Source organism: Neophocaena asiaeorientalis, unplaced genomic scaffold (genome assembly GCF_003031525.2).
Source record: "Neophocaena asiaeorientalis asiaeorientalis breed wild unplaced genomic scaffold, Neophocaena_asiaeorientalis_V1.1 scaffold78, whole genome shotgun sequence".
In the NCBI taxonomy this organism is placed as follows: domain Eukaryota; kingdom Metazoa; phylum Chordata; class Mammalia; order Artiodactyla; family Phocoenidae; genus Neophocaena; species Neophocaena asiaeorientalis.
Genome location: NW_020175018.1, coordinates 18,720,500 through 18,730,416, shown reverse-complemented (window position 1 = coordinate 18,730,416; position 9,917 = coordinate 18,720,500). Strand labels below are relative to the sequence as shown.

Sequence of the window (9,917 nt, the reverse complement as noted above, 5' to 3'; positions counted from 1 at the left end):
GGCCACCCCCGACCCCTCCTCAACCCTCCACTTCAGACTTGTCCTTTCCTTCCCAAGACCTGCTCCCGTGGCACCAGCCCAGAGTCCGCCCGGCTCAGTCTCCCAGAGGGGCCCTTGGGCACACACGGGGTCCGAGCTGCCCGTCACAGAGACAGCCTGGGGTCCAGCCCACGGGGTGGCTGTGGATTCTGGAGAAACCCTGGTCACCTCACAGGTGCCTCTCCGGCCAGATACAGGGACAGGGCTGGCCGCTGTCTGGCAGTGACCCCAAGCTCACGAACGGCTGGCGGCCTCAGTTTCCCCATTTGGTGATGGCTAAAGGCGCCCCCTGACCCAGGACCGGGCATCAAGGGAACGGCCCTCCAGGGGGATCAGGCCCTGGGTGGCCTCTGCCCCCAGCCCCTCCCATTCCCTTCTCTCGGCACCGTCCCTCCCGTTGGGAGGGCGCCAGCCGGTCCACTGAGGGGCGGGATTCTCTGCGAAGCTGGGGCAGTTGCCCGCTGACTAGCCGGGGGCGGGGGGGCTGCGGCTCGCTCCTCTGAACTGATGAGTTCAGGGCCGCATCTGGCGGTGCATTCGGGACCCGCACGGCGGCAGGCGGAGCGCGGTGTGCTTCCTGGGGACAGGTCGGGGCACAGGCTGGGACCCGGGAGCTGACGGACACGTGCAGACCCTGATGGCATCAGCTGGTGCCAACCTCGCGTCCACGCCCGGGAAGGGGACGGCCTGACCCCCGCGCGGGGTCACGAGCCAGGTTGGCTCACGCTGGAGGCTGCGTGCCTCCAGGGTGGGCAGCACGGAGACGGGCAGTGGGGGCAGCGGGTGGCGCAGGTGGGGGCGGGGAGGCTCCCGAAGGCTCTCAGGGATCCCGCACCCCTGACCACAGCCAGGACGGCTCCACGGGGACAGGCGCACGGTCAGAACAAGGAAACGGAGAGGCCGGTGCTGGGCCGGGCCCCTCTGTGTGGCCAGGGAGAGGGGGAGCCACGCCTGCCTCGCTGGGCCCTCCCCTCCGGCCTAGACCCTGCTTCTCCCCCGGGGGGCATGGATCACGGGCATTCCCGGCCCGAAGCAGGCCCAGCTCCGTGCTTACAGGGGCCCGGCTGTGGCGCCCAGGGCTGGGTGTGCTCTGTTGCGAGGCCCAGACCCCGACTTCCGTGGGACGGGGCGGCCGCGCCGTGCCTGCTGTGCTCTGGTGAGGGCCCGGGGTGTGGCCTGGGGCTGGTGATGGCACTCCTGGCCAGTGACCAAGGGCTGTGCTGCTGCACTCCCCCTCGCACCCGCTACCAGGCACCGCAAGCCTCTGTGCGGGCCCTCCTCCTTCAGCCCGCAGACCAGACGCCCGGCCCGGCCCTGGGCGTCCACGCGCTCCTCTGGAGCCCCACCCTCCTCCGTGCACTGGGGGCAACTGTAGCACCTTCCCCCGAGAGGCATACCGCTGCTGGGTCCTCATGGCGGTGCCCTCCCCGGGAGACTGACTGCCCTGCAGCCCCCCAGGATCAGCCTCTCCTCTGGTTTTACATCCTGGCTCAGGCACCTCTCGGTGTCCACACGTCGGTGGGGGGCTCAGGACACACCACCCGGGGAGCCTGTGGGTGCGGCCACCCCTGCCCGGGAGCCTTGGCAGGGAGCAGGGGTGCAGCTGAGCGCAGGGAGGGGGCGACGCAGCCACCCCGTTCACGGCAGCCCCAGGCTTGGACTTGGGCTGGCCTGGGGGCTCTGCCGTGAATGCGGTCGTGGGGTGCGGGGTGAGGAAAAGCACAGGGGCCCCGGAGATGCCAGGGCTTTGCCTGCTCAGGCAGCTCCCCCGCCGTGAACCCCGGAGCTTCCCGCTCCTGGGCCTGGGTCTGCCCCTGGCCGTCCAGTCCCACCCGAGCTAACACCTACCTGGGCTCAGGAGGCCTGCCAGCGCTGGGGTCACCCCTAACCCCAGGGGGCCGGGGCGTGCTGGCTCTGAGCCTCCCCGGATCGTGAGGGGCCCCCAGGGAGCGAAGGGGTCCCGGCAGGGAGGCCTGGACTCTGACCTCTGTTGGGGTCTGGGGGCACGTCTGGGGGCTGTGGAGTGTCTTCCTGGAAGACACAGGGGGCCCACGCAGCACCTGAGCCTCCGGATGAGACAGAGAACCCCCTCCTGAAGCCCCAGCGGGGGCGCGGTGGTCAGCCGTCCCCCGGGCTTGGGTGGCCCTCCGAAGGCTCAGGGCGCAGCAGACCCCAAGGCCCCAGGCACCAGCCCACAGGGCCACGGGCACCCTGGCCTGGGGCCCTCCATCTGGGTGCTTCCCGAGAGCTGGGTGGGCTCCCAGGGGCTGGCTGCAGGCCGATGGCCACCTCCGTGCTCAGAGCAGGGCTTATCTCAGACAACAGTTGGGGCAGAAGGGCTGGGGTACTAGGGTCAGTACCGAAGTCAGCAAATGAAGGAGGAAAGTTAAGGTCCCCGCGGTGGGGCGGCCTGGGAGCTCGTGGGCCCCTGACTGCAGGGACCCTCCCTCGTGTCTTGTCCTGTCTGCCTGCCTGGCCGGGGCGGGCGGCCACCAGGTGGACCGTCGGTGAAGGGTTGGCCTGCCCCTCTGCCAGACTCCAGCCACCGGAGCAGAATTACCTTGCAAATATCCCAGGTTTACCCGATTCATGACATCACTGGCTGTTAAATTTGCTACATCCTCTACGGAACACACAGGAAGAGGGACAGACAGAAACAGAGAGAGACAGGTGAGCAAACAGCGCAGAAGAGGCGGCAGTGCAGCGGGGAGGGGGGCAGGGGGCGGCTGCAAGGCCAGCCCTGAACAGAAGTTTGTCCCTGAACAGAAGTCGGCTCCTCATCTGCCAGGCTCTGGTGGGGGTGTGGGGGGCGAGGAGGCCCAGGGGAGCACCGAGTGCCCACCCAGGGGCGCCCGCTCTGGGGCTCAGCCGAGCTGGAGTCTCTGCCAGTGCGCGACGTGAGGCCGTGAACACGGGACACCCCACTCGGAGCCTCGGCAGTCAGTGTGCCACCCGGAAGGGGGGGTGACAGCACTGAGAGGGGACAGAGGTAAATCGTGAGGCTGGGGTGTGGCCGGGAGGGGCTGGGCAGCTCTCATGGGCGGCCGTCCACCTTGGGCCCCGCAGACAGCCAGACCCTTGGGCAGCTCCTGGGTGAAGCCCGAGCTGCCTCATCCCGCTTGGAGGGGACTTAGGGGCCCCTGAGCCAGGAGGTGGGCACCTGGGGACAGAGCCAGGCCTGGGAAGTGGGCAGAGTCCCCGAGACGGAACCCAGCGGAGTCCAGAGCCTTCACCAGGCCGGGCGGCGGTGGGGGGCTTGGGGCCCTTTCGGCCCCATCAACGGAGGCAGCAACTCTGGAGTGAGGGGAGGGGACGGGCTCCTCTCCTCTGGCCCAGCCAGGGCACCCCAGGCCTGTTCACGGTCACGTCACAAACTTCTCCCCAAAACAAGCTATGGAGAAAATCTGCCGATGCCAACCGCCCTGGCGGTGTCGCCCTGAAGTCGCAGGAAGCGGGTGGCCGTGCGCTAGGGGCAACGGTGGGGCCCCCGTGGCCCGGGAAGAGTGTTTTGGTGCTTGGCCGTTCGACCGGCGGCCCCCAGATCTGCCCCCGTGACCCCGAGCTCCAGCTGCTGGGAGGGCAAGGGGAGGGGTGGCCGGGGGCTCTGAGGTCTCCCTGCCACACCCTGTTCTTGTTCTCACAGTACGCAGCGGGCCTCTGTGTTTCTGACCCCAGCAGGACCGGCTGCAGGTGGCCGGTCTGTCCCCGACCGAGGCCTGTGCCCCTGGCTTTCGGGGAGCCCGACCCAGCCCTCCCCACCCCCAGCTGCCTCCTGCAGGAGAGCTGCCTGCTAGGCTCAGCCGGCCTGGGCCTTTATTTTACAGATGGGGAAACAGACCACAGAGTGGAGGGGTGAGCCCTTCCTTACGCGGAAGCTCCACACGGGGAGCTCTGACGGGCCGCGGGGCGGGTGCCCCGGCGGGCAGAGCGCGGGCCGGGAAGGCAGACGGGCAGACGGCCCTGCGGCCTTACCGTAGCCAGTGGTGGGCAGCCCCAGATGCTTCATGCGGTTCTTGACCAGCTCGGAGAGCTCCTGCCGCTCGGACCGCTGGTGCAGGCGGAGCCGCTGCTGGCTGATCTCCTCGGCCGCCGCCTTCCCCGTGTGCCGGGCGCCCTTGCGGCTCAGCCTCCGTGCCCACGGCAGGCTCTTGCGCCGCAGGAACGGGCGCTCCGCCGAGCCGCCGCCCACCGTGTGCCCGCCGCCACCCGTGCCTGCCTGTGAGCCCCAGGGCCCCTGCGCCTCCCGGGTTTCCTCGTGGTGCTCCACGCTCACCGAGACCTGGGACTGGCCGGGGAGGAGGGGTGAGGGCCCAGGAGAGGAGGGGGACCCGGGCACGGGGAGGGGGATAGGGGACAGGGGAGGGGCTGGGACGGGTTGGGAGGGGTGCCGGGCAGAGGATGGAGTGACCCACGGAGCAGCTAGGGTGACAGGGAGGAGGACAGTCACAGTCCCTGGGGGCACCTCAGCCCAGGGACGCCAGTGCCTTCCTCTGCAGCTGGGCAGAGGGTGCCGGGCCACAGCCCCAAACCACTCAGCCGTCCCAGCTGCTGGCTCTAGGTCTGTCTCTGATTTGCTGGCGAGAGGCGGCACCTCCCTCAACCTCTCTGGGCCCTGCATGTCCCGACTTTGCCATGGGGTGGGGGGCGGGGGGCACCTCCTCTGTGCGACTCAGTTTCCTCATCTTGGGGGGCAGGAGAGAGCGGGGGTGGGGCACATGGTAGGCTGGGAAGTGCCAGGGCCTTCCTTGCGTGGCTCAGTCGGGGTGTGGGGCTCTGGCGGTGTGGAGATCGGGATGGACAGTGGGGAGGAAGGGGTACCTGCCAGGACGGGGGCCGTGGCACGAAAGGCAGATGTCATGGGGGCTGGGGGACCCTGGGCTTCCCGTCCTGGGCCTCAGTTTGCCCATCTGTATGGGGGCTGGGGTGATGCCAGGAGCCCTCTCTGAGCTGCACCTTGGCTGGCGCATCCTGGGGCCTCCCTCCCTGACCTGTCACCCGGAGCCCAGGGCCCTGCGCCCCTGCCAGGCGGGACTCGTGCATGTTAAGTGAACCCCCGTGGGCCTGAAGGGACCACTCACCTGGGCCCTGAGGTTGTGAGGCTGCAAAGGAAACCAGGGCAGCCTGGGTACCTGTGGGGCTCCTGCCCTGACCCCCAAGGCTGCCTGAGCCCTCGTGGACTCAGGACCCGTGGGCAGGCCACCCTCTGCAGTTCCAGCGGGCGGCACAGGGGCCCCACAGTGCTCTCGAGCCGCCCCTCCCCCATGGGGGGGTCACAGCCACCCAGGGGATGTCCACGTATGGAGGTATGTGGGCCTGACCCCAAAAGGGCCTGACAGCAAAGGCCCAGATCCCCAAACTGGAAATGGGGCGGCCCGAGTCACAGAGAAACGGGGCCGCCTCAGGGAGCCCTTCTCCTCCCCCTCCCCGCACCTCCGAGGAAGAGAAGACGTGGCACTCGGTCCTGTAGATGCCGATGGGGATCTCGGCGCTGGATGAGCACAGCTTCTGGAAGAGGCGGCCATAGGTGCGGATCCACAGGTCGTCCTCTGTGACCTTCATCTGGAACGCGGGAGCCTGGGCTGGGCCGGCCTCGGGCAGGAGGACCCTCCCCCGCAGGGCCCGCCCGCCCCGCCCGCCCCGCCCAGGCACTTACGGCACAGAGGTAGCCCGAGCCCGGCGTGGTGTCCAACCCCAGGAGCAGCCTGGTGATGGGGATCATGTAGTCCTTCACGAAGGACTGGAGAGGAGAGACCGCAGTGAGGCCAGGCAGTGCGGGCAGATCTGCCTCCACATCCCCTGGACACGCGCGTCAGGCGCCCACAGCCTCCCGTGCGGTGCGCCCAGCAGACAGAGCTGGGCGGCCTTTCCTGGCTGTGGTCGCTCACTAGGCCGAGTGCACTAGGTCAAAAGGGATCAGAAACCCAGAGGCTGCCGGGAGCCAACCCCAGGGCAGCGCTCTCCTGGGAGGAAAGGACGGGGGACACTCGGGTGAACCCCTGCTGCTCCCCGGCGGGGATGGGGCCCAGAGCCTCCCAGTCCTGGCCGGCCTCCTGGGGACCCAGGGGTGGATGCTCAGCGAGGGGCGCGTGGCCCAGGACTGGAAGCGGATGCCGGGCGCCGGCCCCCCGCCCCTGCTGACCTGATACAGCAGCGTGTCCAACATGCTGATGCTGAAGACGCGGCCGGCGGCGAAGGGCAGGCGGAACATGAAGGCCAGGTTGGAGCCGTTCTCCCGCTCCCTCTGCAGGACGAGGGGCTCAGGCTGGCTGGTGCCCGTGGCCACGGCCGCAGCCACGCAGGGCAGGCAGCCCAGGGGCCTCCGCGTGCACGGGGTGTGTGCACGTGTGCAGGGCGTGTGAACACATACAGCAGACGGCCGACCACAGGCCGAGCACCCAGCTACGCGTCCCCCCAGACACACGGCGGGGCCAGACGCGGGGGTAAGGGTTCGGGGCTCTGCTGGGAAGAAACGGGAGCCCGGACTTGGTTTAACGCCCTGCCGTTGCCATCGCGGAACCCTAACCCTTACGGTAACTTCACCCCGGAGCACGAGTCCATGAGCGGAACTGACAGGACGGCAGGGCACGCGCGTGAGCAGACAGACGTGTCTGCCTGTGCTGCGTGCACGGCATCGCGAGGCTCCACGCGGGTCCCTTAGACCCACTGTGTGCGGCTCCCGGGGCCGCGGAACAGACGACCACAAACCCCAAAGCTCAAAACCACACGCGTTTACTCTGTCGGTTTTGGACGTTCCAAGTCCGAACAGACTTCAGGGGCTGGAATCAGGCGTCACGGTGACGTGCTCCAGCCGGCGGCCCCAGAGGACGACCCTTTCCTCTCCCTCTCGCCGTTTCCAGAGGCTGACCACGTCCCTGGCCTCTGGCCCTTCCTCCACCTCCATGCTGACCTCTGGCCTCCCTCTTGCAAGACCCCTGGTGATGGCGTGTGGGCCCTGGGTGAACCAGGGCCCCCTCCATCTCAGGATTCTTCGTGGAATCGTCTTCTCCACCCTGTGCTGGTTCCGGGGCTAGGGCAGGGGCTTCTTGGGGGCGTTGTCCCCGCCGCACCAGGTCGGCCTATGGCTGAGAGGTGGCTTTGAGCCCGGGAGGCTGTCCTTCCTGCTGGACCAGAACACGCTTCAGACAGACAGAAAGTGGGCCGTGTAGACCACCAAGAGCCCTCTCGTGGCCCTTCTCACTGAGTCTGCACTTTGCCTCTGCAGCCTCCTTGCTGCAAGGTTGGACGGCGGGGCAGACAGACGCCCGGGGAAGGAGGCCTCGCCTCTGTCCCTCCCCACCAGCAGGGAGCCCAAGGGCGTGCTGGACGGCACGCGGGCATCCAGGAGGGAAACAGTGCCCTATCACGTAAGAGCCGCAGAACCAGAGCCGCGTAGCGTGGTGACTCCAGACTGCGCACCACGGTGTCATTCAGAGCCCAGGTCGCACGTTATGAGGACAGACGGACAAAAGGACAGACGGAGAGATTCCCGAAATCGTTGAAGTTGTCAGTTTCCCTTCACTCAGAACAACGCATGGCTTGAGAAGAGAACCAGGACGGGTCGGGAGACCGAGGAGGAAGAGGCCTGACGCTTTAGTGGCTCCACAGGACTTTCCTGCTTTCTGAACGAGGGCCCTGGTTTCACGCTGTCCACTCTGTAGCGGCCGCGGAGGGTCCAGAGGCTTTAACCCGAGCTCCGAGGTCGCACACGACAGCGAACCGTGGGAACACACGGGGACGAGCCCTCCTGAGAACCACGCGGCCAGGGGGAAGCAGGCGCAGGACTGGCCGGGCATCCGGGGCCCTGCCGAAGAGGGGCCAGTCTGAACGGGCTCCTGGCCGAGGTCACTGTCACAGGCGCTGAGACGGCTAGAAGGATGACGCCACTGGGAGCCTGCGTCCTGGGATGCGGTGGGGAACCCCGACCCTGGGAGATCTTCCTGAGAACAACCTTCAGGGAGACACGGATGCCGCCCTCTGCGCCTGAATCACCCCCCGGTGCCAGCGCGACCTCTTGGAAGCAAGTTGATCTGAACGCCGGAAGTATTTCCAGTGTTCCTTCAGTTTCTACTCATTAAACAGGACTTGTCTCATGCAGGTTGTATGTACAGCGCGATCCCATCTTCCCTCCCCATCCTCCGCGGAATCCTCTCTGCGCGGGGTGGGCGCGCCAGCTCCATCTCCAGAGACTGGGTGGCATCACGTGTTGGACCTCAGCCAGCAAGCGCCCAAGGCTGCAGCCGCCCACGGTCACACGTGCTCACTTCCTGACTTCTCCCAGATCACGAACGACAGGACTGGGCTCCCCACCGTGCACCCACGAGGTGGGGAGTGGGCCGCCCGCCCCTGCCCCTGGAGACGATCCTGCAGGGGAAGGCGCTCTCAAGTGGTGATGCCTGCCACAGAGGGAGGGGCTGGGAGGTGGATTTGAGATGTCTGCCGTGCAAGGAAAGGGGAGTGGGAGGACGTTTGCTACGTGTTTGCTGACGGACCTGCTTCACGCCCACCTCCGGAACAGGTCTGGGTGCAAGGCCTGTGGGGAACTGGGTTTGCTCGAGGGAAGGCGGCAGGTGAGGGCCGGCACCAGGGTGTCAGCCTTGACCCCAGTTCTGTGTTGGTCACCCCTGCCCGTGCTTGGATCAGACTGGCCCGAGCGCCTGGATACAGTCTGGCTGGGGCTGCTGAGGCCGACTTCCAAAGCCCACGGCTCAGCCTTGAGCGGAGGCAGGCTCAGCTCACGGGGCACTGCAAGGGGGCGCTTAGGGGGGTCCAGTGGGCCATCGTGTGGGGTGCAGGCCAAGCCTCCTCCAAGAGCAGGACGGCCCGAGCTCCCGGGCTGCTGACTGAGGCCCCCAGCTGCCATCCAAGGAGCTCCAGGGCCACCACGGGAACTCACTTCCGTTGTCTGTCCGGGTTCAGAGCTCCCATGCTGTCCCTCTGTCTGCTGTCAGTGGCCAGGCCTGGCCTGGGGGAGCGGCCATTCGGGGGTCCTCCCCGGTGTGACACAGGGTCAGCCACCTAAGTGCAAGCCGTCCCCTGACGAGGACCTCAGCCCAGGCTCCCAGGGAATGGTCACTGCTCCCCGACCGCAGCGGCCAGGGTCTCCGTGGCAGCCCACCTGCTTCCTGGTTTCACCCAAGGCTGCCTGAGCACGGCCCTGCCCCTTGGTGGAAGGTAGTGCTGCACTGACCCGGGCAGCAGCCTGGGGCCCACAGACGTGCCAGGGCAGCACCACCAGGCCCGCCGCCACCCGTGTCCCTGGGCTCCACACCTGAGCCCAGCTGATGCCCTTCCTGGAGCCTGAGAAACAGACAGCTGACTTCAGCTGTCCCACCGCACTGCTGTGTGACCTGAGGCAAGTTGCGCCCCCTTATCCCCAACCCCGACTGTACCGGGACGAGCACGTCCGTTCCCTGACAGAACGGACACGGTTCAGGTTTGGGCGCGGTGTCGGGGCCGGTGTCACCTGGGCTAGTAATTTCTGGCGTGATGGGCAACCTCTGCTTCACACAAGGCCGGGCCAGGCCCGGCCTTAGTGGGACAATGTCCACTCCTGGCCGATGACCCTGAGTTCTCCGGGCTGCGCACTCAAGAGCCTAACGCTGGGGCTGAGCCCAGGTCTCTGAGCCCCCTGGCCGGAGGAGGGCAGGCACCCAGGCCTCCCGTGGCCCCAGTCGCCCACTCCCTCCAGGTTGTGGCGCAGGGGCTGAAGCCCTCAGCTCGGCAGGTCAGGCGGGGCTGCTCACCTTCTCCAGCCTGGAAAGAGCCAGAGAGTAGCTGTCCTTGGCGCGGAACTGCATGAACCTCATGTTGGACGGGTGGGTGAGCTCCGTGGTGATGCTGAGGCTGGGAAAGAGCCTGGGCAGGGGCGGGGCGCGGCC

The 9,917-nt window shown here is 67.6% G+C and overlaps 1 protein-coding gene across 1 annotated transcript in view; it reads right to left on the bottom strand.

The window, feature by feature from the left end:
- KCNT1 (potassium sodium-activated channel subfamily T member 1) overlaps positions 1-9,917 on the bottom strand; it is a 74,816-nt gene that overhangs the window by 1,278 nt on the left and 63,621 nt on the right. The window contains exons 22-28 of the mRNA XM_024762532.1: positions 9,783-9,894; positions 6,179-6,280; positions 5,693-5,776; positions 5,470-5,598; positions 5,118-5,138; positions 4,012-4,324; positions 2,600-2,662 (exon numbers count right to left, since the gene is read on the bottom strand). Coding sequence (XP_024618300.1) covers positions 2,600-2,662; positions 4,012-4,324; positions 5,118-5,138; positions 5,470-5,598; positions 5,693-5,776; positions 6,179-6,280; positions 9,783-9,894 — 824 coding nt within the window. The remainder of the gene's footprint in view (positions 1-2,599; positions 2,663-4,011; positions 4,325-5,117; positions 5,139-5,469; positions 5,599-5,692; positions 5,777-6,178; positions 6,281-9,782; positions 9,895-9,917) is intronic.